At 37.2% G+C, this 27,480-nt stretch overlaps 1 protein-coding gene across 4 annotated transcripts in view; it reads left to right on the forward strand.

Annotated features, from left to right (window-relative positions):
• Positions 1–27,480, forward strand: part of LOC126470586 (uncharacterized) — a 95,332-nt gene that overhangs the window by 19,932 nt on the left and 47,920 nt on the right. Inside the window, exon 4 of one of the 4 annotated variants that reach the window (XR_007586254.1) lies at positions 22,634–22,855. The exons of 2 other annotated variants lie outside the window; for them this stretch is intronic. Coding sequence is in view for 1 of the 2 variants with exons in the window: in XM_050098541.1 (XP_049954498.1) it covers positions 22,634–22,781 (148 nt within the window). In the remaining variant the exon portion in view is untranslated. Of the gene's footprint in view, positions 1–22,633; positions 23,542–27,480 lie in introns of those variants that run through there. One more of the 4 variants, XM_050098541.1, reaches the window with a different exon arrangement.

Consider the following 27,480-nt stretch of genomic DNA (forward strand, 5'->3'; position numbering starts at 1 on the left):
AAGGCAGTTTAAACCCATGTAGAACATTTCACAAATAAGTGTTCTAGGCATTCTGGAGCTTTTCATCATCAGTATCTCATATGTAGGTTTGGAGCAATGTGTGTAGAGGAAGTGTGCATTCCCTAAGCTCCATGCACGCCTTTACTATGTTTCTGTTGAATGACAACACCCCAATGGTATAACGTTCATCGTTGTCTCCCAGTAAGATATTGTTACAGTGACATGGATGTTATTGGTGTATAATGATCCAAACTGCTTACCACAATGTGGTAAGTTCAAATTAAACAGTGAATAAAATTACTTTTCATCTCTTTGCAGAAAAGAAGATTGTTGGACCTAGAACTAAATAAGGATAGCAACTTCAAACGTACTTTATTAAAATAGAGAAGTCAATGTAATACATAAAGGCACCAGGATCTTGAGATGCTTTGAGTGAGTTGTCACAGTAAAGTGTCTGAGGTAGTAGGATTTTATGAGCTCTAGAGTTCTGTGTTGGTAGCCTGAACTCATACACGTGTTGTATAAGCTGCCGATAGTGTAGAATTGCTGGTCCATGGGTAATAATGTGGGCAGGGTGGCTGCAGTGAGCAGTTGAATTTGGGTAAATGGTTGGTACTCAGTGGATGATTGACAGCTGTCAGACATTCACCAAAGTGGCAGTATACATAGGAAAAATCATAAGTAGCATAGAATGCAGTGCATTGTAACTATTCTGGGAGCAGAACAGAAAAAGCTGTACTAAAGTATCTTAAACAGAACAGACTGAGACGTCATTAGAATAACTCACTGACAGCAAAGTCAAAACTTGAGTCAGTACTGGAGTCAGACTGGGAAAGCAGTAACAGGGTATATACATCTATTGCAATTTTGTGATAATAAAATGTAAGTATCTGAATATTTATCATGGCAGGTTGAATAAAACCTGTACAGAACCTGTTTTTCAAAATACATTGTCCAGTACCTTGTTATACAAACTTGATACCATCAGGCCCACCAACAGCAGAATGCTTGCCCCTTGCTCTCAGACACTCCTTCTGCACCCACTGCCTGATGTCATTTGGATTCACTACTTAATAACAGTGTAACACACATCTGGGACCACATTTTTTTACTTTTTACTGCATGTAAGTGGACACTGTGAATCATATCATCACACTGCTCCCCCTAGTTTCACAGTGAGTATCAATGTACCTTTTCCTTATATGATCAAAATTCCAACCTGGAAATTCCGTTGCTTGATTTCATAACAGATAAAGGTGTTTCTGTCAATTATTTCACTGCACATTTTCAAAGAGCACTTTTGCCACACTTGCTTAACTTGTTCTTCAGTTTTTGAATATATTTTTGTAATGTTGTGTAGTCAGTTTTCTTGCTACACTGGACCAGAACTGAATCTCCTGTGGGAACTTCAGTGCTCTGGCTCAGGACAGCTTCAGTTCATTAGACATACAAATCATGCCACATTAGCATCAAGTCTACTATCCAGCATTCAGAAATAACTGTTATTTAAAGGAGCACTTGTAGATAAAAACAATGTATTCATTAATAGAGCTAGAACTATGTTGGTGATAAATATCCATGCCCCCATACCACTTTTAACATTACCTATTCTACATGGTAGCAAACAAATTTTACATCTACATGTTCAAAAAAATAATGCCAACCACATCTCCTCAGTCACCTCATGGAAAGTTTATATTTTATTCCCACTTACCATTCATCAATACATATTTCACATATGCACAGAATACTCTGACAGCCATCATTGTTTAGTCATGAAAAACACTTAGTGCCACCCCATATGTTTCTGGAGTAAGCATTGTCAATTGCAGCAAAACTATATCAATCATAAAATCATGCACACACACACACACACACACACACACACACACACACACACACACACACACACACACACACACACACACAGACAGACACACACCACACACTTATACCATTCATTCATCTTCAATGTACATTTTGTCACTTTCATACACTAAAATAGTTACATGTCTTTCATAAACCTGAAGATATATGTGACTTCTTTTCATTCTACATAAAACTTGCTCTCAGTGTCAATCTATCTGTTTTAACTTTTTATTGTGTTATGTTTTCTTCTTGCACAGTTGTTCTCTTTCTATGAACAAATAATATATAGTTTTTTTAAAAAATTACATCAAAAGAAACAGGAAGTATGATGATTATACTAGACTCCATTTCCAGTGGCTATATTTTAAAATCATCATCAAATATTTACCATACTTATCAGTCTCCTTCCATCACTTGTTCTCATTTACCTTAGATAACAACTCCCTTGCTAACTTGAATTTATTGGCTTTCCAATAGTTTACACAACTCTACAAGCACAGATAAGTAAACTCTTCCAAGTCCATCTTACAGCTGGCATTTCTAGGTTTATAAAACCATGGGAATCCCTCCATTGAATCATGCACTTCCTGCAATTTCTTGATCATTATGTCTTAGTGTTCCATACACTTTATTTTTTCAGCATCACCAGTGCTACATGCTTTATATTACCAAGCACTTTCTCGTGATGAACACATGTTTGATCTTAACCCCTTTGATTTTACTGTATCATATTTTTTCCCCAGCTATTGTATCTGACTTCACCACCACAAGGACGTTAGCCCCATTAACATTTTCTACATTATAAAAAACATCAGTTATGTCACTGTTCAAATCACTACCAACTCCATTACCAACTGCTTCTATGCCATTCACTTCATTATTTAGATAAACAAAACAGTGGAATTGCCAGTGATGAAATAGTTCTTTATTTTATGGGTCAATGAGGGCCCAATATTTCAGAAAATTAGCATGTTTACATCATGAGGTGATGAAGACAATGTTGGAAAATTGTGCCTGTTGGATGACATCTGATCATTGACCCGTGAGCTATCCATCATGAATAATGCTGGGATAAGTTGAATACCACACAACAACAAATTGTCGTAATAAATAACTTTCACTTTTAAAATAATATAACTTTGCTCTGCATCAACATGCACATTGGTCACTGCTACATTCATTATATCACACTCATTCACATTATCTGGCTACTGCAAACATTCACATATATGACTGTCTTCCAATGGAGAAAATTTGGTTTCTAAGTTGCAATCTATTCTGAAAATTACATTCTTAACCTTGGCATTAAAACTTATGTATTCATTTGAGTTACATTCTATCCCCAACTTTGTTTTTGGCATCAGTGCCTCCTTTGGTTAATATACTTTCCATTGACTTGATACTACTAATATTTTCTGCCCTTTGATTTTTCATATTTTCCTTCATTTCTTCCAACTAGCCATTAATGTTCACAGAAACTTGCAATATTAAATTCTGGTGATCCACTTTCATTTCAGAGCCATTCATAGAAGATATACTGATTTCATTCTCTGAAGCTTAACTGCAAGGAAAATGATTATTTATCTTTGTAACGTATAATCTAAATGCAAATGTAGTTGACTACAATATTAAAATGTGCACAAAGCCGCAATAGTCCATTTATTTTTTGTGCATATAGTAAGTGTGGCTCATTTGCTCACATTTACATATTTGACAATACAGAGATTCTGTAGTTTCTCTGACTCCTTCTTTACTACTGCTCGAAGGGAAATTGGTACAGAGCCTGTTCCAAAAAACTGAATAGTTGCTGTTGGTTTGAAGGTAATATGGACTTTGAAATTGTTGGAACATCCAAGATAGACCTCAAAGTTCTTCACAGAGTTCTTCTAAATTGAGAAAACAAATGTTTTATACCACAGGGAACCTGAAAGTATTGGGTACTTTGTATCACTTGCTTCTGACAGGCTTCTGTTCTGAACATAAGATTGACTGGTATTCTTATCTTGTAACATAAAGTTATACGGTTGTCAGCTAGTGACAATGGTGGTAAACCTGTTCTGTAGTATATTACCATGTTACGTAATGTCACTGTTGGACTTGTGTCTACTTGAAATGATAGTGGCTTTTTACTGATATCATTAACATTTTATATGATGTACAACATTCTACTACAAAATTTTAGGTATTGATGAAAATTTTCAAATTTTGTATTTTGGCTTCTAAGTGATGTTTGATGAATATTAGAAAACATTGGGTCTGTTTGCAGTAGAAAGCTACTTAACTAAATTTGCTTCATTGTTTATGATCTTCCTTCACTGCTTTGTATTCCCAATTGATTCATCATGCATAAAGGAACATAATCGTAGCACTCTAATTAATGAAATGATATACACTATATTCTGATTTCATTTTCTCTTTATTGTCAAAGCTCATTAATTGATTTTGACAAGCTTTTCATGCAGACATATTGCAGAGTACACTGAACTGAAGATGCAGCAAACACTAATGGACTTGGTAGGCTCTGCAAACTTACCATAAATAAAGTAAATCAATCCAGGCGTTCAGCAGTATTGAAACATGCTGCAATACTGGTAGAGTGTATTACAATAAAGCAATGTTTGCATTCATGTTCAATAAAGTGCTGTGTGGAAGAAGGCTACTTCCGTTCAGAGTGGTTTATTAATTGCTTAAAATGCTTGCTGCTTAGATGTCAAGTCCTTGCTCAACTGTAATTTTAAGGAATTGTGTCATACCTCTTCCATTTTGCTCATACTGCATGAGTCTGTCATGAATAAAAGAGCCCATATATGGTGGATAACATTATTGAGATCTAAAGGGATATTTATATACTAATTTCTCTCAGTCTGTTAGTGATGATAGTATGCTGCTAGTGACAATCACGGTTATACAAATGACAATGTTTCTGGGCCTGCTACTGGGGCTAGCACATGTAGTGAATAAAACACATAACATCCAGTCCAAAACAAAAAGTAGGCTTTTTGACTGACACTGTCTGACACCTCAAAAACTGTAAAATTCTGTTGCTGTTATTTACATATTAAGACTTCAAGCCATATATGGCTACTAAAGATGGTGGCAGTGCAGTGGATGATATCTATGCTAAAGGAGATTTTTGCGTTTGTAAGTTGTAAGTCAGAATTTCTACTCTTGCATCAACTACACTGTTCAGTCACACTAATGTGAATACCTGTCAAAAGCCCATATAACTACCTCTTCCCTTTTGGCTGTCTATGGCATATGCCGATGAGATTTTGGAAGGTACTGCTAAGAATGTGGAACTATAATCAACTCCAGCACTGTGGCCAGCTGTACTATGGTTCTGGGTTGAGGATCCACAGCGCAAACAGCCTGATCAATGTGGTCCTACTGATTCTTGGTTGGGTTTAAATCAGCTGTGCTTTTCAAACCATGCACATACACTGATGGGTCTGGAATGAAATACATCACTGATTCTGTGTATCAGGGATCTGACACTTTTTTGGTAGGTTTGTGCTGGTATATGGCTTTAGATGTCTATTCATAGTTCATGTAATTCATGCTAATAATGGGCCGCTGATTTGTGTATGCAGTGATGCCGCTGATTGCGACACAGGTGAGTCCCACAGGATTTACATCAGGTGAATTTGGTTGCTGAGACATCAGCATGAGTTCGCTATAACACTTCTGTATCAAGGTTTTGGCACTGAGAAATGGACAATTATACTGCTGAAAGATGGCATCGCCGTTGGGGAAGACATCAGGTTTGAAGGGATTCAGGTGATTTTCAGCTATCAGCGTGTCTTTGATTACTCCCACAGGCTCCATGAAAGCTTAGAATAATGTCTCCCATACCATAATACTGCTCCTACCAGCCTGCATCTGTGGCCTGCTGCATGTTTCCAGCCACCTTCACCTTAATAGTGTCTGTGGAGATGACCAGCAACCTAATATAGCAAAAGTGTGATTCACCCAAACAGGCAATAATTTCAATTTATCAATCCCAATGGTCCCATGGCCATGGCAATCATAACTGATGATGCCATTGGCACAACATGGAAACATGTAGGGATGGCTTGCTGCGGAGCTCCCTATTTAACAGTGTATGATGAATAGTGTGCTCCAAAACACTTCTGCGCACACCAGTGTGCACACCAGTGATCTTTTGGCAGAGATGCCACAAATCACAGTACATCCTATTTTATAGAGCAGATGAGCCTCCAAACCCCACAGTCTGTGGATGTGGATGCTCATGACATTAGTACATGAACATTTGACCAGCGTCACTCTTTTCAAGATACTCGTTCACAGTCTTTGCTAAGTAATAATTTGTCCTTTGTCAAAGTCGCTTATGTCAATGGGTTTCCACATTTTCAGCCCATATCTTCACTAGGGTGATCCCCTTTGCATGTCTTCTCTGCTTACATACATTTGTTAACTCATCACGTGCTTGCGACGCCATCCTGTGTCATGGTGGGCAGTGGTCATAATGTTTTGGCTGCTCAGTGTACACTGCAAGCTGTGTGGTACATTGCTTTGTCCTGCTGGTAGATGCCATCATTCTGAGGAAAAAAAACTGCATGTAGTGGTGGAAATGGTCCCAAAGCATACATGCATCTATTGTGCCTTCCATAGTGACTAGATCACCCAGGGAATGCTACAAGACCATTCCCCAGACCATAACGCTCCCTCCTTCAACTTAGATCCATCCTATGTGTTGCAGGGTGTTTAATTTCAAATGTTTCATCCTGTTTACGTCAATGACCATCTGTCTCAGTCAGCACAAAATGTGATTCTTCTGGAATGGCCATTTGTTGCCACTTAGTGGACATCTAGTTGTGGTACTCATGTAAAAATTCTACCATTCTTTGCTGATAAACAGCAGTCAGTATAGTTGCGTAAACCAGGTGCCTTTTGCAGTGATCCACATGCAGAAATGTTCGATGAACTGTCATTGAAGAGACACTGTTGGTATTTCATTGGTTCATCTGGGTAGTTTGCCGCTCAACATTTGCATATCTGTTTGCCTATACACATCTCTGCAACCATCATTCACCCATTTCATCTATGGCTCATGGTGTACCAGAGCTGCCTTAGCACAAGTTTCTTATAGCACCATCTTGCCATTTCGGTGTACTTTAATGCCAGCAACATGCAAACAGTTTACAAACTTAGCCATTATGGAAATGCTTCCACTCTTGATCTGAAAACCAATGATCATGCCCTTTTGGATGTGAGATAAATCATTATGTTCCCACATTACAACAATGAGTAGCTCTTGTAGATGCTTTAATTGCTGTCCCTGCAATGACTTTTGTCTTTGCCATGTATTTAAAATATCAACATCTGAGCTGTTATTTATCAGTCCACATGTAATGTCTCATGCAGCTTGTCACTAAACAGTTATTTACCCAGGCTCATTATTCTTTTTAAATCCATAAAAGCCATTGCAGGCAGCTTGAGTAAGCAGTGTAATGAGTACTGAACATCATGTGAAGTATGCAGTCTATGACGGCAACTTTTAACAGTGTCATGATGTCACAGTGACAGTAACTATTGGTATGGCTTACACTTCCATGGTCAGCAGTGATCTGCCTTGTGGTGAGAGAGTATCTCTAGCTCTGGCGAGACATTGATATTGCTATGCAACACTATCCTTGTACAGATCTCATGATGGAGTCTCTCTACTTATTGGCCAGTGCTGGCCACTCTGTTGGTCACCCATTTGTGTCATTATAACTGTTGATTATGATGGAGGATGAGCTGACTCTGCCTTCAGACACTTTGGTACCATGAATAGCCAATGATAACACCCTGATTTCACATCGACATAAAGATATGTGAGCTCATGTCCTCATATTTTTGTGACAGTGGGCTATGGGCTTGCTGGGTTGGATATGGCACTTTGAACAAAATTAAAATCTAAGCATGTGCAACTGATCTACAGGCCTGTCACAATTAATGGAGATGAGACAATATGTTGCAAAGAAGACTGTTAGGTCTTCCTGAGTCACTGTTGATAGCATAATTTTTCTTTGGACAGTTTGTCACATTTTGGAATTAAATACTGCATGGAACAAAATGGTAATAAGGTGCTGACTATAACTGTTGCTGCATTTACAGGAGCTCCAACAGTGTGAGGAAGGTAGTTGTGGGCAGTCATCAGAAACCATCATATGGTGTGTTCTCTTCATGGAAAATACTTTTGCCACACCCAAGATTGTAAAACTTCTGGTGATGATAGTCATCTGAACAACATATAGGAAATTTGAGATGGCTTCCATGACCAGTAACCATATAGCTCCCTTGAATGAGTGTGAACCTACTCCAAAGAGTGGTCGCATCTGAGTCTCAGTGTCAATGCCTGTGCAACAAACATGATGTGATGCTATCATGTGTATTATTCCCCAAAGTGACCTTTGCAGTAACTGGAGTAGCAATGGCTGGGATGTAGGCAGGACGATAAAACTACAGTTGTCATCCACATAACCAGCAACATTATGAAACTAGTTGTGTTGACCCTATGTTGTATTGGGAAGTATGTTATAAAAGCTGGCAGTAATCCTTTCGGTAGCTGATACTGCAACCCATACTTAACTGATGATGTGACTCTGCAGAGTAGCATGGTTCCCTGTGTACACGGGTCTATGTGATGAGAAGTAACAGGGAGTTCTACTAGAATAGATTACACACTGTTATTTATTTGTAAATGCATTGACTTGTACTTATGAAACTTAGTCCATGAAGTTTCATGGGATCAAGAATTTTCATTAGCCAGGCCTATAATGAATGTCAGGCAGTTCTGCACTTGGGAATAAGCCCCATTACTGCGATCATTGTACTTAATTTTGTGGGAACTTAGACTGGAGGCTTATAACAGCTATGAGTGGCTTATGATCTGTAATTATGTAAAATTGTGTTCCTTACAGATATATGTGAAATATCATAATCTCATATGCTATCACTAATACTTTCACTCTATTTGTGAGTAATTAATTTGGGCCACCACTAAGTCACCTAAGGTAAAAGTGGTCGGCTGGTGTGTGTTGTAAGAAGTCTCAGTGTACTTCTTGTGTTCTTCTGCTATACTGTCGCCTCAATGACAGTGTCATTTCTCAGTATATGGCCAATTCATGCATCTCTTGTGTGTAGGTTAAGCTTTGAAGGACATAGCTTCCTTGCCTTCGCTCTGTTGAGCATTCTGCATTAGCACCACATCTGGAAGCCTACTACTTTGTGTTAGCCTTATTACCTATTCAAGTACTAATGTTGACATTAAGTGTACAGCATGCACTCATGGACAGGTTGTCTGATGACTGTTAATGCTTATAAGTTCCCAAAACACAGAAGAAATGTGTGGTTACATCAAAAATGGCAGAAGCAGCCTCTCCAATTGCCACACTCAGTTGCTTTGACGAAGTACCTGGGGGATCATTAACTGAATATACTGAGAAACAAATGGCAGAAAGACAAGTTGCTTTACATACATGTATAATACTAGATAGTGAACTTAAATTAATTTTTGGAGCTTTCTAAAATAATTTTTCACTCTACAGTTGAGTGTGTGCTGATATGAAACTTCAACGCAGACTGAAACTGTCTGTCAGACCAAGACTCAAACTTGGGAACTTCGCCTTTTGTGAGCAAGTGCTCTACCAAATGAGCTACCCAAGCATGACCCATGATCTGTCATCTCAGCTTTACTTCCACTACTACCTCATCTCCTAACTTCCAAACTTCACAGAATTACTACTGCAAAGCTTGCAGGGCTAGCAGGCCTAGAACAAAGGATGTTGTGGAGACGTGCTTTAGCCCAGTTTGTGCATGTTGCCAGTAGTTTGGAATAGAGGAGATGAGGTCCCAGTGGAAGTAAAAATGTGATGATGGGTCATGAGTCATGCTTGGATTTCTCAGTCGGTAGAGCACTTGCGTGTGAAATGCGAAGGTCCTGAGTTTGAGTTTCAGTCCAGCACACATTCGTAATCTGCCAGGAAGTTTCATATCAGCACACAGTCCACTGCAGAGTGAAAAATCACTGTGGGAACATCCTCCAGGGTGTGGGTAAGCTGTACCTCCACAATATCCATTCTTCCAGGAGTGCTAGTTCTGCATGTTTCACAGGAGAACATACCTGTGTTTGTAACACTTCTGAGGCTGCACAATTTGCCCCACTTGTTGGGCCAGCATCTAGCTTTCCTGCCCAATCTGGACAAGTGCAGAGGATGTGTACACTAATCATATGGAGCTCCAATGGCAGTTGTGTAATGGAGTTCCTCATAGAAATACCATGCAGGGTAGGAAAGAATGCCAGTGTGCACTCAGTATGTTTGCCGTGGGATCTCAGGTACAACCGGCTGCAAACAGTGGCACATGTTGGCATGAATGATGACTGCCACTTGGATGCTGAGGCTATCCTTGGTTTCTTTCAGTGTATAGCTAATTTGGTGCATCACACAGAATGCATGTTGAGCTGACTATTTGTTGCATCATACTCATGGTTGACCGCAATCCTCTGGTTTGGAGCAGAGGGGAAGGTCTAAAACAGAGGCTCAGCCTCTCCTTTCAATCATTGTACAAATGCTGAAATGGCAGATATAGACATAACTGAGCATGGAACAGAAAAATAACTACAACTACTTAGTAGTGGACAGGCATTATGACCAGACAAGATACCTATAGGATTCTACAAAGGTTATGCAAAAAAACCATACACCCCTTCTAGAAGTTGTTTATCATAGTTCACTGGACCAAAGAACGATACCTAAAGACTGGAAAAAAGCACAGGTCATCTATATTTTGAGGAAGGCCCATAGGGCAGATGCATCTGTTGCATAATTATGCAACAAGTTTTATGTTCAAGAGTTATGACATTTTTGTTGAATGAAGCTGTCCTCTATAAAAATTGACATGGATTGTCAAACAGAGATCTTCCAAAACTCAGCTCACTCTGTTCCTCCATGACATACATAGTGCTGCAGACAATGGCGCACAGGTTAATGCCATGTTCGTTGACCTCTGGAAGGCATCTGACATTATGAGCTTATTTAGTATCACAACAGATTTGTGACTGGATTCAAGCCTTCCTTGTGGACTGAACTCAGCATGTCACCCTCAACAGAACAAAATTAACAGATGTAAAAGCAATTTCCAGTGTACCCCAGGGAAACGTGATAGGGCCATTTCTGTTTACAGTGTGAATAAATGATCTAATAAATGTAACATATTCATTTGCAATTACATATACATGGATACTTTGAAAATCACACTTAGGTGCCTGGCAGAATGTTAATCGAACCACCTTCACAATAATTCTGTTATTCCAATTTTGAACACTGCGTGGGGGGGGGGGGGGGGGGGGGAGCAAACAGCTATATCCTTCCGTGAGAGCTCTGATTTGCCTAATTTTGTTATGATGATCATTTCTTCTTAGGTAGGTCGACGTCAACAATATATTTTTGCATTCGGAGCAGAATGTTGGTGACTGAAATTTCGTGGTAAGATACCGCCGCAATGAAAAATGCCTTTGTTTTAATGATGTCCACCCCAAATCGTGTTTTATGACAGTGACAATCTGTCCCCTATTTCATGATGATGCAAAACGTGCTCCGCTTCTTTGAACTTTCTCTATACACTCCTTTGGTTTTTGAACACATTCTAAGTTGATTTTTGAACGAATCATAAGTTGATTTTTTAATGCGTGCGTAGTGTACATGATGTCTCTGCCAGGGGAATCTCTGTCACATCAAGAAGTAAAAAATTTCTGCAGACAAAAGAGCATGGGGCTATACAAGCTGAGGTGAATAAACCTGAATGGGTGAATGCAATCGCTGTTTGTTTATGTGGTTGACTGGGTTTGGCAGTGATGGGCGTTGTTATAACTATTAGTGAAATCCAGAGATTCAAGCTGCCAGAGTGGAAAAAACGACTAACAGGAATAACAGCTAAGAAAGATTACCTATTACCTTCTCAGTGTAACCAAGAAAATGAGATTTTGACAGAAAATTTTTGCCAGAATGCAACAATACTAGGGCCAGTAGTACAGTCCACGGTTGGCAGTCACTTAAGTTCTATTCTTGGCATACGTGTTGTACAAATACGTTATAATGCCTGACCAGAGAATGAATATATCTACTGTGAAGGAGATTATATAAATCTGATCACACTAGGAAACCTGTGCAACCTAAACTGCCTTCTTTCAATACTGGAGATTGAGAGCCTCCGTAACGTTTAGGAAAATAATAATCTACTTTCTCATCAGTAACTGAAGCTACCATACAAAATTATTTCTAAACATGTTCAGGAATTATGGAAAATAATATGCTCTGCATATGTTGAAATTTAGAAAAAATGATGAACACTTGACATTAAATAGAATACATCTGTATTTTATATTAGTAAACAGTGATAAATCACTAGCAGTTAATGTACCTCAGCTATCCTTTCTTCCCTGTAGATAGGTTAGGATGAAAGATTTTCTGAAATGGATGACTATTTAACTGATAAATATTGCATGGGATGTTAATAACTCTTCCATAATTGCTCTACCAAGTTGTTAAGTTCACAGTAACGCTTTATAAAATCATAAAAGTAAACGTGAAAGGATGTGCCTATAACTCTCTACTTTTTTAGGAATCACACAGGTAATTTAAAAATGATTACAAGTCCTCTGTTTATTGCCTGAAAATTTGAAAAAGAACTTACCCTTCTCTCATTCCTTTCTTGGCACGTTTAATCAATGGCGATTGGGAGGTAGTATCACAGGAATTGGGAGTTAGCTGCTACAGGAGCTTCTTTGGCTACATATGTAATCACTCATGTTCCTCTATATTCAGAATACCTATAAACATGAATCAATCTGGGACAACATTTCAGTTTGTCCTTTAATAGGCAGGAATGGCATAGAACAAGTTAGGTCACCTGAAAAATTTTGTACTATGTACTGGGCTTACAGATAATTAATCAGACTTAGCCTGTCCTTTTGTTCCTATAGGATTGCAGTATCATTGTTCATAAGGGAAAATATACATCTGCATCTACATCATACATGGTGTGTGGCAGAGGGTACTTCTCACACCTATAACTGATCCCCCCTTCCTGTTCCACTCCCTAATGGTGCATCGGAAGAATGATTGTCAATAAGCCTCTGTATTAGATAATATTTCTTGAAATTTCTCATCAGTGTCATTTCCTAAGATGTATATGGGAGGAAGTAATATGTCATCCAACTTTTTCTGGAAAGTATTCTCTCAAAATTTCAGTAGTAAATCTCACTTGTAATGCTTGCCAATGGAGACTGCTGAGCATTTCTGTAACACTCATGCACCAAATAAATGATCCCATGACAAAACATGCCCCCCTTCAATGGTCTTGTTGATCTCTTCTATCTGTCTACCTGGTAATGATCCCATACTGAACAATACTCATGAATCGGTGGAATATGTGCCTTATGAGCCCCTTACTTTGTGGATGAGTTACATTTCTTAAGATTCTTCCTACGAATTGAGTCTGACATCTGTTTTTCTTACAATTTGTTTTATGTGGTTATTCTACTTATGGTCACTTCAGACCAGGGTACAGATTTGCTAGCTGTTTATCAAGGAGTTCCTTGTGAGGTGACGGAGTGGCCATGTATGTAAAAATTAATATTCCATTTGAGTCCCTAGACATACCACAGTACTGCACTGAACAGATATTTGAATGTTGGTTCAAATGGTTCAAATGGTTCTGAGCACTATGGGACTTAACATCTGTGGTCATCAGTCCCCTAGAACTTAGAACTACTTAAACCTAACTAACCTAAGGACATCACACACATCCATGCCCGAGGCAGGATTCGAACCTGTGACCGTAGCAGTCGCGCGGTTCCGGACTGCACGCCTAGAAATTTGAATGTTGAGCAGAGGCAGTTGAATTTAATGAAACTAAACTTCTAACTTTTGTTGATTATAGGTCCCCTAACTATGACTTTAGAGCATTTATGCTCAAGTTAGATTGGGTTCTTGATTCACTTTATAGGATGTGATAGAGTTTAGTTATATGTGGCGACTTCAATATTCATTTTGATTATGATTGTTCCAGAAAATGGATGCTGGTAGATCTCCTAAATTCATATGGTCTTATGTGGACGGTGTTTTTTCCTGTCAGTGTGCAGGGGAACAGTGGCACAGCCATAGACAATCTTTATATTCATTCTTCGTTACTAGATAGGCATTCTGTTAGTAAGAGAGTTATGGCCTTTCATACCATGATACACAATTTTTAACATTAAGAGGCTTTTATTCTCAAACAAATGTCACATATAATTACAAATTATGTTGGAAAGTTAATCCAATGGCAGTAGAGAGTTTTCTAAAACTCATCAAGGAGGAAAAGTGGCACAGTGTTTATAAAGCTGATAACATAGATAACGAATATACTGCTGTCCTTAACACATTTCTCATGCTCTATGTGAGTTACTTTCCATTATAACGTTCCAAATGGGGTAAGAGGCAGCCTGGGTGGCTGACTAGTGGGATAAGGATATTGTGCAGAACAAAGAGGGAATTATATGAAAATGTCAGAAGTAGTCACAATCAAGTTACAGTTGCCCATTACAAACAGTATTGTAAGATGCTTGAAAATGTTATTAGGAGGGCAAAGAGCATGTGGTGTGCAAATGAAATAGTTAATTTGCAAGATAATGTTAAAACCATATGGTCAGTTGTGAATCTGGTCAACAGCACAAGGTCAATGACATTGAGTCAGTTCGTAGTAAAAATATTTATGGTACTGATAAACTAGATATATTTACAATATTTAACAATAATTTTATGAGCATTTTTGGTGAATTAAATAAAAATTTAGTTTCTACAGGGGATCATATAACTCTCTTGGAAAATGCATTTCCAAGACTGATGCCTGAAATACTCCTCTGTGTAACTGACATGAGGGAGATTGCGTCAGTAATTGAATCACAGAAGGCTAAGGACTCTCATGGATAAGATGGAGTGCGTAGCAGAATATTAAAGTACTGAGCTGCACATGTTAGCACTGTAATTAGTCATATTTGTAATTTTTCCTTAAGGAAAGGTCAGTTTCCTGAACGGTTAAAGTACTCAGTAGCAAAGCTGTTTTATAAAATGGGAGAAAGGGATAATACAGACAATTTTAGATCTATTTTTATGCCATCAGTGTTTGCCAAAGTTATTGAAAAGGGTTTGTATGTGGGGATAATTGATCATTTTATATCACACGATTTGCTATCAAATGTACAGTTCAGCTTTAGAAGTCGTTTAAAAACTGAAAATTCTCTTCTCTCTGTGAGGTACTGGATGGGTTAAACAAAAGGTTTCAAATGCTAGGCATATTTTTTTTATTTAGCTAAGGTGTTTGATTGTGTGATCACAAAACATTGCTCCAAAAGTTGGACCATTACGGAATACGGGGACTAGTTCACAACTGGTTCACTGCTTACTTTAACAACAGACAGCAGAAAGTCATTGTTCACAGTGTTGAGAATGACTATGATGTGGGGTCTTGAGTGGGGTACAGTCAAGTGAAGGTGCCAAGGATGAGTGTTTGGGCCACACCTGTTCCCTATTTATATAAATGTTATGCCCTCTGGTATTGCGGGTAACTCCAAAATATTCCTGTTTGCTGATGACACTAACTTGATAGTAAGGGATGTTGTGTGCAACATCGGCTCTGTTTCAAACAGTGCAGTTGATGACATAAGTTCATGGCTTGTAGAAAATAAACTAGCGCTGAATCGCAGTAAGACCCAGTTTTTTACAGTTTAATTCAACAAAACTTAATGTTTTAATTTCTCAGAATGGGCATATGATTAGTGAAACTGTACAGTTCAAATTTCTAGGTGTTCATGTAGATAATACACTGTTGTGGAAAGGCCACAAACAGGATCTTGTTGAAAGACTTAATGCTGCCATTTTTACTATTCAAACGGTATCAACACGAAAAATAGTCTGCTTTGCTTATTTTCATTCACTTGTGTTGCATGGTATTATATTTTGGGGAAACTCTTCCCACTCTAAAAGGATATTTTGGGCTCAGGAATGGGCGGCTTGTGCAGTAAGTGGTGTAAGTTTGCGGAACTCTTGTCGGCCCATGTTCATTAACCTGGGAATTTTGACAATGGCCTCTCAGTATATATATTCTTTACTGTTGTTTCTTGTTAACAATATCAGCTTATTCCCAAGAATAATCAACTTTCACTCAGTGAATACTCAGCAGAAATCTGACCTGCATTCGGATCGGACTTCCTTAACACTTGTGCAGAAAGGAGTGCAATATATTGCTACGTCCATTTTCAATAAGCTACCACAAGAATTCAAAACTCTTAGTAGTAATTTACTCGCTTTCAAATTGAAACTGGAGAATTTCCTCATGGGTCACTCCTATTCTCTTCAGGAGTTCCTGAAAAATTAAAATCATTTTTATGTTATATTTTTGACTGAGTTTCCTGATACTTATTGCTTGACCTTTTTTTTTCTTCATAAACATTTTATTTTTATCTTTTATTATCTTTAAGTTGTAATTTCATGTCGTGACATGTTCCATGACCTTGGATATTTGATCCTCAATTTGGTCCTATGAAACTTGACGTTTAAATAAAACAAAATAAAGATAGCTACTCGTATATACTTTATGGCAGATACTGTTTCACATAGTTTGTAATCAGTGGTGTAGTACACAGTGGCAGATTTATTTTCCTATTTATGTGCAATACACAGACTGGCAAGTTGCACAGGTCACACCAATACTCAAGAAAGTTACTAGGAGTAATTCACTAAATTATAAGCCCATATCATTAATGTCGATATGCAGCAAAGATTTAAAAAACATTGTTCTTCTGAAACACAACCACCTCTTTACACATGCAAATTTTTGAGTGTTATTGACAAGGGATTTCAAATTTATTCAGTATTTCTATATTTCCAGAAGGCTTTTGACAGTGTACCACACAAGTGACTTGTACTGAAACTGCGTGCTTATGGAATATTATTTCAGTTACATGACTGGATTTGTGATTTCCTGCCAGAGTGGTCACAGTTCATAGTAATGGATGGAAAGTCGTCAAGTAAAACAGAAGTTGTTTCTGGCATTCCCCAAGGTAGTGTTACAGGCCCTCTGCTGTTCCTTATGTATATACATGATTTAGGAGACAATCTGCTCAGCCGTCTTAGGTTGTTTGCAGATCGTGCTGTCGTTTATGATCTAGTAAAGTTGTCAGAAGATCAAAACAAATTACAAAACTATTTAGAAAAGATATCTGTATGTTGTGAAAATTGGCAACTGACGCTATATAATGAAAAGTATGAGGTCATCCAAATATGAGTGCTACAAGGAATCCATTACACTTTGGTAACACAATAAATCAGTCAAATCTAATGGCTGGAAATTCAACTAAATACCTAGGTATTAAAATTATGAACAACTTTAATTGGAAAGAACACATAGAAAATGTTGTGGGGAAGGCAAACCAAATACTACATTTTATTAGCAGAACACATCGAAAATGTAACAGACTGTTAAAGAAATTGCCTACTCTACGCTTGTCTTTCATCTTTTGGAGTACTGCTGAGCAGTCTGGGATGCTTACCAGGTAGGATTAATGGAATCAACCCCAAATCTAAGATAGTCCGAGCCGGGGCAAAAATGTCTTTGAGCATTTGACTTAGGAAGTAAAAAATTTAAAAAAAATCGTTTTTGAAAATTATGTTCATTTTGTAGTGCACATCTCTCTCAAGAGTCTGATATGTAAAACATGCATGTTTGAGAAAATGTAAAACAAGTTGTTTGGTCTTAAGTGTGACAAAGTGAGATGCCAGGCATATTCACGCATCATTCTTCTATCACACATCACTGTATTTCAGTCTGTGGGATTAAAAAGTCAATATTTTGTAATGGAAGCTGTCAAACTTATATTCAGCGACAGTGGGAATTAAAATGTCCTGTGGTACCTATCCTATTCCCAGTCGGCCAGTTTGACATCATAAATCCCTTTTAAAAACAAAAAAATACATAAATAAAAAAAACTAACAATTAATACTGGTTGGTATTATATATGACCGGGAGAATAAGAACTCTTCAGAAAATTTGCACTCTTTATTGATTTATAGCTAATAACTTTCTCTTTTGTGTAACATAAAAATAAATATAGGAAACATAAAACCAGTAAAGGCAAGAGACAAGCATGACGTATATATTTCTTCAGTCCTTAGGTCCCAGCATTTTTTCTCTCTAATGTAGCTAAGGCTTTACACACAGTCCTTTAGTTTCAGCAAAAGAATCTATAAGCCACACTGTTTTGGCATAAATGGTCTTTCTATATACCTCATTTACATAAATAACACAACAGAATGTATTTCTCGAAGTACCAATATCTAATGTCTATAATGCTTGTTACAGAAAAAAAGTTTTATTTTAGGAAATTTGTATCACATTTCAATTACATGCTCCAACTTCTCAAGCATGAGATCGAAAAGTATTGGTACGGAATTTTTTTATAAATATGGAATCATCATTATCTTCCATATAATTTGTGTAATGTCCCCATTTCTTCTCCTTCCTTGATCTAACAAACAATCTTGTCATCACTAATTCTGTAACATTCCCTGATTAACTTCACTAACCCTTCCAGAATCTCCAGTTCAGGTAATTGACAAAAATAACTTTTGTAGACGTTGTTTTGCAAATGTCAAACATATCTTATTAATTTTTATAACATATCGGATCCCTAAAGTGAATAATAACAAATCAGACTACATATTGTACATTTACAACTTATTTCCACAGTTAAAAGTATGAATTACATGGTTTTGTGCATAGAATACCACAAGATTGAATAAAAGCAGTTTTGCAGTAGGTAAGCTGTCACAGACTTAAATTTTTTCTTCAAGATGAGGTTTTATTTGTCTTGGATATTTGTGACTTAGTTTTTCCTCTTGCATGGTATAAACCTTTTTTTGGAAAAAAATTGTGTTGCAACGGTTAATATGTATATTACTGTGCTATCTGGTACTGTAATCATGGTCAATTATGTTTTGCATAAAAGTGTTTTCTTTTCTCATTACATTTTTTTGACTTGCAATACTACTTTAAATATATAAATGCAAGAAATGTGTAAAATTTTTGGATCTTCAAAGTTAGTTTTGCATGATTTTCTGCTGCTTGCTTGTTTAATTATTCCTATAATTGGCTTCTGTTTCCTGAAAACTGTCTTGGTTTGATTCACATTCTCCAGAAAATGATACTGCAGTTCACTGATGAATGTACATGAGCAAAGTATATAGCCCAAACAAACTCTGCACTGGTGTTATTGCAAAACAATCTTACTACATAGCTAATTTTTGCTAGTTTTGCATTTAGGGATGTACTATGAGAGCTCCCTGTAAGATTTTCTTGAATATGAGTCAAAGGAAATCTAGTTTCAGTTACAGCATCAATGTTTTGGTTATCCCGACATATTATTTGTTGTGCTCCATGAAAGAAATATAAGTGAAATAAGTAACTGGACTAATAATGAATGTTTACATGTTTCAATTATATTTGCTGAAAATGCTCTGACAGCACATTGTGTATTACTTACTTTCGAAAAACTGTATGCTAAAAACCAGCATTATTACACATGGATGTTTGTAGCTTCAAAACGTCTTTTATTTATGTGTTAACAAAAGTTTCCACTTTTGAAAATTAATTAATGATGGTGGGGTATTCTGAAAAACTTCAAATTTTTGTAAAATTTAATTATAAACTTCCCAAGAAGGTTAACTACATATTACCTTTCATGTGAGAAACATTTTTTTACATATCATCAGTTTGATGAAAGTACCTCAAAACCTAATTACCAAATTGCCTTGTGGGGTGTGTTTTACTTGTTAAAAGTGAAACTGGGCAGAAGAAAAGTATTGCATCAATTTTCACCCTCAGCATACCTGCCAAATTTCATCAAGATCATTTAGTGGCACTTGAGAACGTTCCCTTGTTAGTTAACATGTATTTATGTCTGTTCCTTAGTATAACAGGCCACAGGCCTGCACAGATGCCTTTCTGCAATGATGAAGGCCTATAACAAAAACTGCAAGTTGACCGAAGGTCTGCAAAACTAGCTCTTAATTTCCGATGGAATGTGTGTACTGACATGCAACTTCTGTATTTACAGATACATATGAGTTCTGTTGCACATTGCAGTGTATAAACAATCTTTGAAAACAACTGGGAACAGTAGAAACAATCTTTGAAAACAACTGGGAACACTAAGTTTTAAAGTGTTGTTTCACATGAAACAGACAATAATGAAGGTCAGCTCTGGCCTTCACTTGTACTTAGAAACATTGCACCCTTCCGATACATGGAACCTTTTATTGATTGTCCAAATGGATTGAGTTGTAAAATCTTCTAAAGAAGTAAAAACTATTTTTCTTAAGCTGTAAGCAGTTCTTAAACTTGGTTTAATATTATGATACTGTGATTAAAATACACTAACAGAAAAAAATCACAACACAAAGAAGGGGTTGTGCAGTTTGGTTGCAGGACCTAAAGTAGCCTCTATCTAAGCAGCACATGGTCATCACTGCCACCTCAACACTTACCTCCAATGATCTCTCGCTTGACACCACTTAAGTCAGAAATAGTGGTGGTTTGAGGTCAGTGGAATGCAGGCTACAGGGCATCTGTTCTTGAAGTAACTGATTTGTATCAGTTCGTTGTGTCACTGTTGTGCCAACTGGTGCTCAGAGTACTGTTAAAATTGCAGCACAATATGCCAGGACCTTCTGCTGAACACAAAGGTGTTTCCTCCTGCTAGTGCCAAGTGTCTGTCCTGAGCCTGGTCTTCTTGCGACTATACATTCTTGTGACCATGATTACCAGCAATGATCTACAGTGGTTACATTCCTGACAAATCTTGCTTAATATCTCAGAAGGAATATCCAGCTTCTCACAGACCTATTACATGGCCTTATTCAAACTCAATGTGGTGTTGACAATGACATTTATGTTGCCTTAAATTCATTCTTGACTAACATCTTCTCACTACATTCAATCTCAAAGTCACCTAACACTCTAGACCATTACAGCATGTGTTTAAAGCAAACCTGCATCATCATAGTGATACTGTAAGTGCTATTTTTATGCAGTTCCCATGAAATTTGAACAGACATCATCTTTCAGGTGTCGAAACTTGCCTACCAACTTTTGTTTATGTCACACAATTCTTTCCTTGTATTTTGAATTTTTTCTATCAGTGTACGTTATATTACGAAAGTGTGAAAACTCAAATGCTGGGCAAGGTAGCATTCTGCTACAGTAATATAGTGCAGTATTCAGGTTTTTTGAACAACTGAATCATTAATTTGCATTTTTCTGATATGGTAAAATGTTGCAGCAGCAAGGTTACCATACATATATTTGTTAACACAGTTGGAAATACTTTGTTGGAACTGTGTTCCTTAGACACATTTTAAGCCGAGATGACACCTAAATGGAACTGACATCACATAAAAGGTAAAAATCTTTTTAAAACCATTTTCTCTCTTTCCAGAATTTCAGATCCTCTTCAAAGCAGATACATTTATCCAGCTAACTTTATGCAGATCTGAAGATTAGATACAATAGACGGAGATATCATTAGTAGCCTTTTACTGTTACCACAGAGGCACCAAATAATCTGTAATAGACTATTCATGCTTCTTAAAAGTCTATAAGCTTCCACATGATTATAGATCAAGGAAACACACAAGGGCAACAGCTTACTCATTCTTCAGCACGCTTTCAAATTTGTTGTGGATCAAGGGAAAAACCAAAGAGCACCACAATGTGTAATAGATGACTCAGAAAACAACTTACAGAAAGTAGTGGTAATAACATGAAAATCTTATTGATTACCCCTCACCTGGACATGCTCTCTTCAAAATAGTGTCATCTGAAAACTATTCTGGGGCTCACTACACTAATTTGTGCCATTTTGTGGATTCAATTAACAGTACTAAATCTGAAAAAAACTTCACAATTAATGTTTATCAGTGAGAAAAGGATGTTTGTGGCAATTAGGCTTTACTTGTGATGACATTGCCGTCCACAAAATGCAAAAAGATTTACCAAAGTCTGGCTAGCCTTGAAGAATCCCAGAACAACACACACAAACACACACACACACACACACACACACACACACACACACACACACACATCATTTGAAAGCTCTGTCTTTTCATAGTACCATTGTCTATTAATGTACAAAGAGTGACAATTTGCAGTGCAGACATTTCACGATGTTATCTAAGGCTATTCAGTGGTTCTGGGCATTCATAACAAAGAGGAAAGCAAGTGAATAGGTCTCCTGTAGGAGAAGCAGCAATTGTATTGACTGCTTCCTCCTTCTGTGAAACACCGTGTAAAAAACAAAGAGGAAGAGTGTAAGTTGTTTTACTATCCTCTCCATAATAATGTTAGTACTGCCAATTGTGTTTTGAAATATGTAAGTGTTTGTCATTGCATGAGGGAAGCACTGACATACTTTGATGATTTTTGTAAAATTTCTGTTGTTTATGAAAGATGAGGCTAAGAGTTGCCATTAACCTGAACTCGTATTATCCCTCCTACACAAAATACCATTTTTTATATTTGACATATGTAGAAACAGGTATCCAAGGATCTTTATATTTTTAACTGGTGTAGAATATAAATGAATAAGCAACATAAAGGCTAAGAAAACAATCTCCTTCACACACTGTTGCCCAGATTGTCTCATGCTTATTCATGGTTCTAGGTTTTCAGAACAGAGGATAATGGGAGTGTCTGTGTCAGCTATGGCTGAAACAGTATCTGCATCCACCTTTAATCACACAATGCCAGGCAGGGCACCAACTGAATATGCCGAGAAGCAATCAGAAGGAGAGAAAGTTTATCCTCATTAATGTCTAAATATAAACACATATTGAGTTACTTTTTCTGATGTATTGGTGTTTTCAAGTTAATTACAGGTGAACAGGTATACAGTAATTATGTGCACTTTCCTAATTTTAGTTATGTAAATAATTATCTGAGCTAATATAAGTAGTTAAGATGTTTATGAACTTCAGTACATGATTCTTTAAGGAACTCATATGGAAGGTGTACCATCTACTGTAGCTGTACCAGTATTAACCTGGTTCTCATAGTCTCTCTTCAGTAGCATCCCTTTTGATTGGCACAAAGCTGAAAAGTATAAATGAGTGCAAGAAGGTTCTTACTCAAAGATGTACACAACACCCTTGTTTACATTGAACTAACACACTCACTTGCTCTTCACTAAGTTTGGTATAGAAACAGTGACCAATTTGTCAATTACAGAAATTTGCTAGCTTATTGAACCACATCTGCTCTATAATTATGTTAGTGAAGTTATATTGCAGACAAAGAACATTTCACATTTACACACGCCAAAACGTGCACTTAGCATTCTTCTGTAGTAATTCACTAGCAAAAGATTACACTTTGATGGTTCTTTTAAGCAAGTCTATAATGGGAAGCACCATGTGCAACTGTGACTAGTTTTGATGTAAATAAGATTCTTGACTCTTGCTTGTCACAGTACAGGTTGAGTGAAATGTTAATTACTTTAGGTTCCAGAAATCATCCAAAAGCTATTAATTGTTAAAGTTCTTGAGTTCTTACTTGTGAGCTATCTAACTGCAAACTGGCAATTTTGAGTGAAGTTTGACTACTTATAGATAGGCATAACAACAAGCTGTTACTCTGAAAACCACACAATGTTTTACAGTTTAGCTAGGAATACTTTCACTGTTTTTGATTACATCAAGAACTAATGTGATTTTGCATTAACTAAGTGAAACACTTTTTTAACCTTGTTTCACAAACTTCAGTATTACTGTATGACCTAGGTTTCAGGTTATAAACCTATTTTCCCGAAACCTATGTCATACAGTAAGAATGAAGTTTTTGAAGCAAGACTAAAAGAGTCTTTCATTTAGTTAATATGATATACAGTATTTACCAAGAAACCACAGATGAATCAATTAAAAAAATGAGATTTTGCCTGATAGAAAATATTGCTTCATACAAATGTAGAAAATTACATGTACACTATTCTCCTTATGCAATGTGAATCCCCTTTTATCTATGCCTGATGCCATATTAAAATTTAGGGTAAATTACAAGAAATTATTAACCATTTAATTAATTATTTTTGTGTATAATTATCTATCAGTGGCCGTGCTGCAGTGGTAACATCAGTTCCAGTCAGATCACTGAAGTGAAATGCTGTAAGCATTGGTTAACACTTGAACTGGTGACCATCTGTTGGCAAGTGGGGTGCACTCAGCCCTTTTGAGGTCAATTGAGGAGATATTTTGTTGAGAAGCAGCTTTTTTGGTCATGAAAACTGACAGTGGCCAGGAGAGCAGGGTGCTGACCACATGCTCTTTCATATCTGCATTCAGTGATGCCTGTGGGCTGAGGATGACAAGCCAGTGTAGAAGGAAAACTATTTAGTGTAGAGGTACCCAGCTTTATAAGTATGATGTTCAGGCTCTGTGCTGCAGGATTTGCATTGTTAGTAGTGCTAGTGTAATGACTTGTTGTTAGGTGTTGGTACTGGTATGGTGAAGCAGGATTGAAACACAAGCATCAGTTTGCACTACAGTAGCAGCCTGTCAACATGAGCTTGGACTAGGTGAGCAAGGCTTCACTCATAAAGCTGTTTTATCAAAATAAGCAGCATATTCTTCATGAATATGGACACATTAAAGGAATATGGTAAGGACCTCTTTCTTGAAGAATGTTATTAGGAAGTTTGTATTAACTGGTGTTTTGGAAATTGCTCCTGGGAGAGGCTGATGGACAATTGTGGTCCAGATTGTTGAAGAAGTTACTGTTATATGGCTGAGAATTGTGGATGCAATGTGCAATCTTCAATCACTTCACAGGCTGTGTCACAACAGCTGAACATTTCATGGTCCACCGTTTGAAAAGTAATACGAACAATTATGAATTGGTATCCCTAATACAGTTCCAGGCTGTATTGGTAGCAAATAGTCATAGTATTGAGAAACGTTTGTAACCTGGAACATAAAAATGGTGTGTAATTAACAGATGTTACTCTATAATGTGGAAATTAAATGTCTTTCTTTAAATGATTTACAAATTATTCATCTTCCACAAATCCTTACAAATGTTTCCACTAAGTTTCATTGTTGTACGCTCACTAGGTTTTCGTGGGGGATCTCTCAACTAGGGAAAGTTTAAATATAAGCACCGTGTATATGACTATACTTATCTTCATGTCTGTATTCTGTAACTGTCCTTGGCAAACTCAGATGTTATACAATACAAGAAATGCAGTATAATACAACAGAACAAAGGTCAAAGCAGTGTTTCTCCTGAAATGTATGCAACAGGAAATTCACAAATAATGCTGCTGTTAAGGCTTCCAGCAGAACAGTAATTATTGTAGGTGAAGTGTGTTTGCTTGCATTAACCCCTCAATACCTTACTGCACCATACTTTACATCTATGCCAGTGCCACTGTGAGCCCCTGCTACTACCAGACTGCTTCATTGCACTTTCACTATTGGTAGACAGCCATTCACCAAATGCTCAGCTATTCACCCAGGCACATTTGTTAGACGAACTGTGCCACTTGATGTGTAGAGCCTTACCATGGTTTTTTTTCTGTCATTGTCTCTTTTGAGAATGTTAAAATATTTAGACCCTGTGCCTGTCTTATACATTAAAATTTTATAAAATGTTGACAAAATCATTTTATTCCTTACAACTAACCATTTCATCTTGTGAAAGAATTAACATGTGCTACTTCCATATTGTCTCACTTAATCATACACTGGCCCACTCTTCCTCTCCTTTAAATTTGCTCACTATTTTTAGTTGTAACCATTATTATCAACAAAGTGTTACCAATGGTAGCTCATTCTGTGGATAACAAATTTTCCTGAATTGAGGTAATCCTACTTTGTTTTTCACCTGCTGTCTGGACAACCTCCATGATGGTGTGTACTATGCCATTGTGTCACACAGTTTGGCTTTGATGGGGTTTGTTGTTATACTGCATCTTTCCCATGTTGTGCTTATCTTTCATGGCAATGGCCGGATGACTTCCTGATTGCATGGAATACCAGCTGCTACATTTGCTGTGGCAATAGCTGTGTCCTCTCTCCAGCATACCTGTGGTTCTTAGTTCTCTGGCCCATGATTGATAAGGGCCAGTATGTTTGTAAATACTCAGAGATCCTTGGGCAGTCTGTCAAATTTCATACAGGACTAAAGGAGAGCATGCACATGGGGTATTAGATTCACACATGGAACAAGTGGTTTCAATTTTTGCCTCTCCATCACAATGTAGGTTTTCCATAATTTCTATTGATCATGCAACAAAAATATTTGGTTGAGTCTTTTAATGAGACCACATCCAGCCTCTCCATCCTTGTCATTCATCCACCATAAGCTAGAGTCCTGCACCTAGTGATTTCACCTTCAACTAAACATTAGACACTAACCTCTATTTCATTCCCTTCTTCCTTTCAAACAAATCTGCAGCCCTCTGAACTTGATCTGCTTTGTATGATACAGAGACAAGTAGGTAGAAGTAAGCAGTGCCCAACAGCCTTCACCACTGCCACCTCTTAGCATCCTGCGGAGATCTGAGGAAGAGTTGCTACAATGGCCTCTCCCAACACCACAGGATGTTGAGCACTACATTGGTCTTCCATTATATGCTAGTAGTAGTAGCTCACTGGGAGTTGCTACTGCAATACATACAGATGCAGATACATCAGAGGAATCCCCAACTGGAATACATAAGTTGTTACTGTGAGTTTCTAAAATCACTTCCACAGTAGACAAAAATATTTGTCATCTGACATGCTATTACTATACTAGTGTATAAAAAAACCTCAAAAAATTAATGTGCATAACTTGAAAAGAGTATTTGAAGGTTCACAGAACAAGATAAACCATTAATCACAAAATGTATGAAACTGAACCGAGTCGACTCCAGAAACTGAACAGAGCCGACTCCATGTATTTTGAAAAACTACCAATTTAAAAATAAGTAGAAACCTGGAAACTATCTTAAACAACAACAAAAGTTCAGCAGACAAAATAGTTTCTCCCAGCTACCAATCATACTTGCGATAAATTAGTTCAGAAGTACTTTTGGCAATTGATTCCAGTCCTGAGATTTTGGTTTTGTGGATCTGGAAGAGAGATGTTTGCTGATGGGTGGCAGTATGCCTTGCATCACATCCTAGATGTGCTTTATAATAACATTTCTTAAGGTTCTCTAATTCTGAACCTGTGGTAATTAAATTTTGAATCAGGGAGTTTGAAGTATTCCACTTTTTGCCATCCAACAGTACTTGACATTTGCACCTTTGATGTACTCAATATTGCCCTAAACACTGAACAGAGTAAGTCATATTCTCTTTCATCCATGCTATTACATGGTATACTACAATACTCTGATGTGATCAATCCCATGAGATTGATCACATAAATAATTTAATTTCAAGTTATTATTATTTTACCAGAAGTGCTACTCAGTTCAAATTGTGATTCCTTTTGTTGGTTATGATCAAAGTGTTATGATCAGCATGTTTT

The sequence above is a fragment of the Schistocerca serialis genome, chromosome 3, assembly GCF_023864345.2.
Source record: "Schistocerca serialis cubense isolate TAMUIC-IGC-003099 chromosome 3, iqSchSeri2.2, whole genome shotgun sequence".
Classification (NCBI taxonomy): domain Eukaryota; kingdom Metazoa; phylum Arthropoda; class Insecta; order Orthoptera; family Acrididae; genus Schistocerca; species Schistocerca serialis.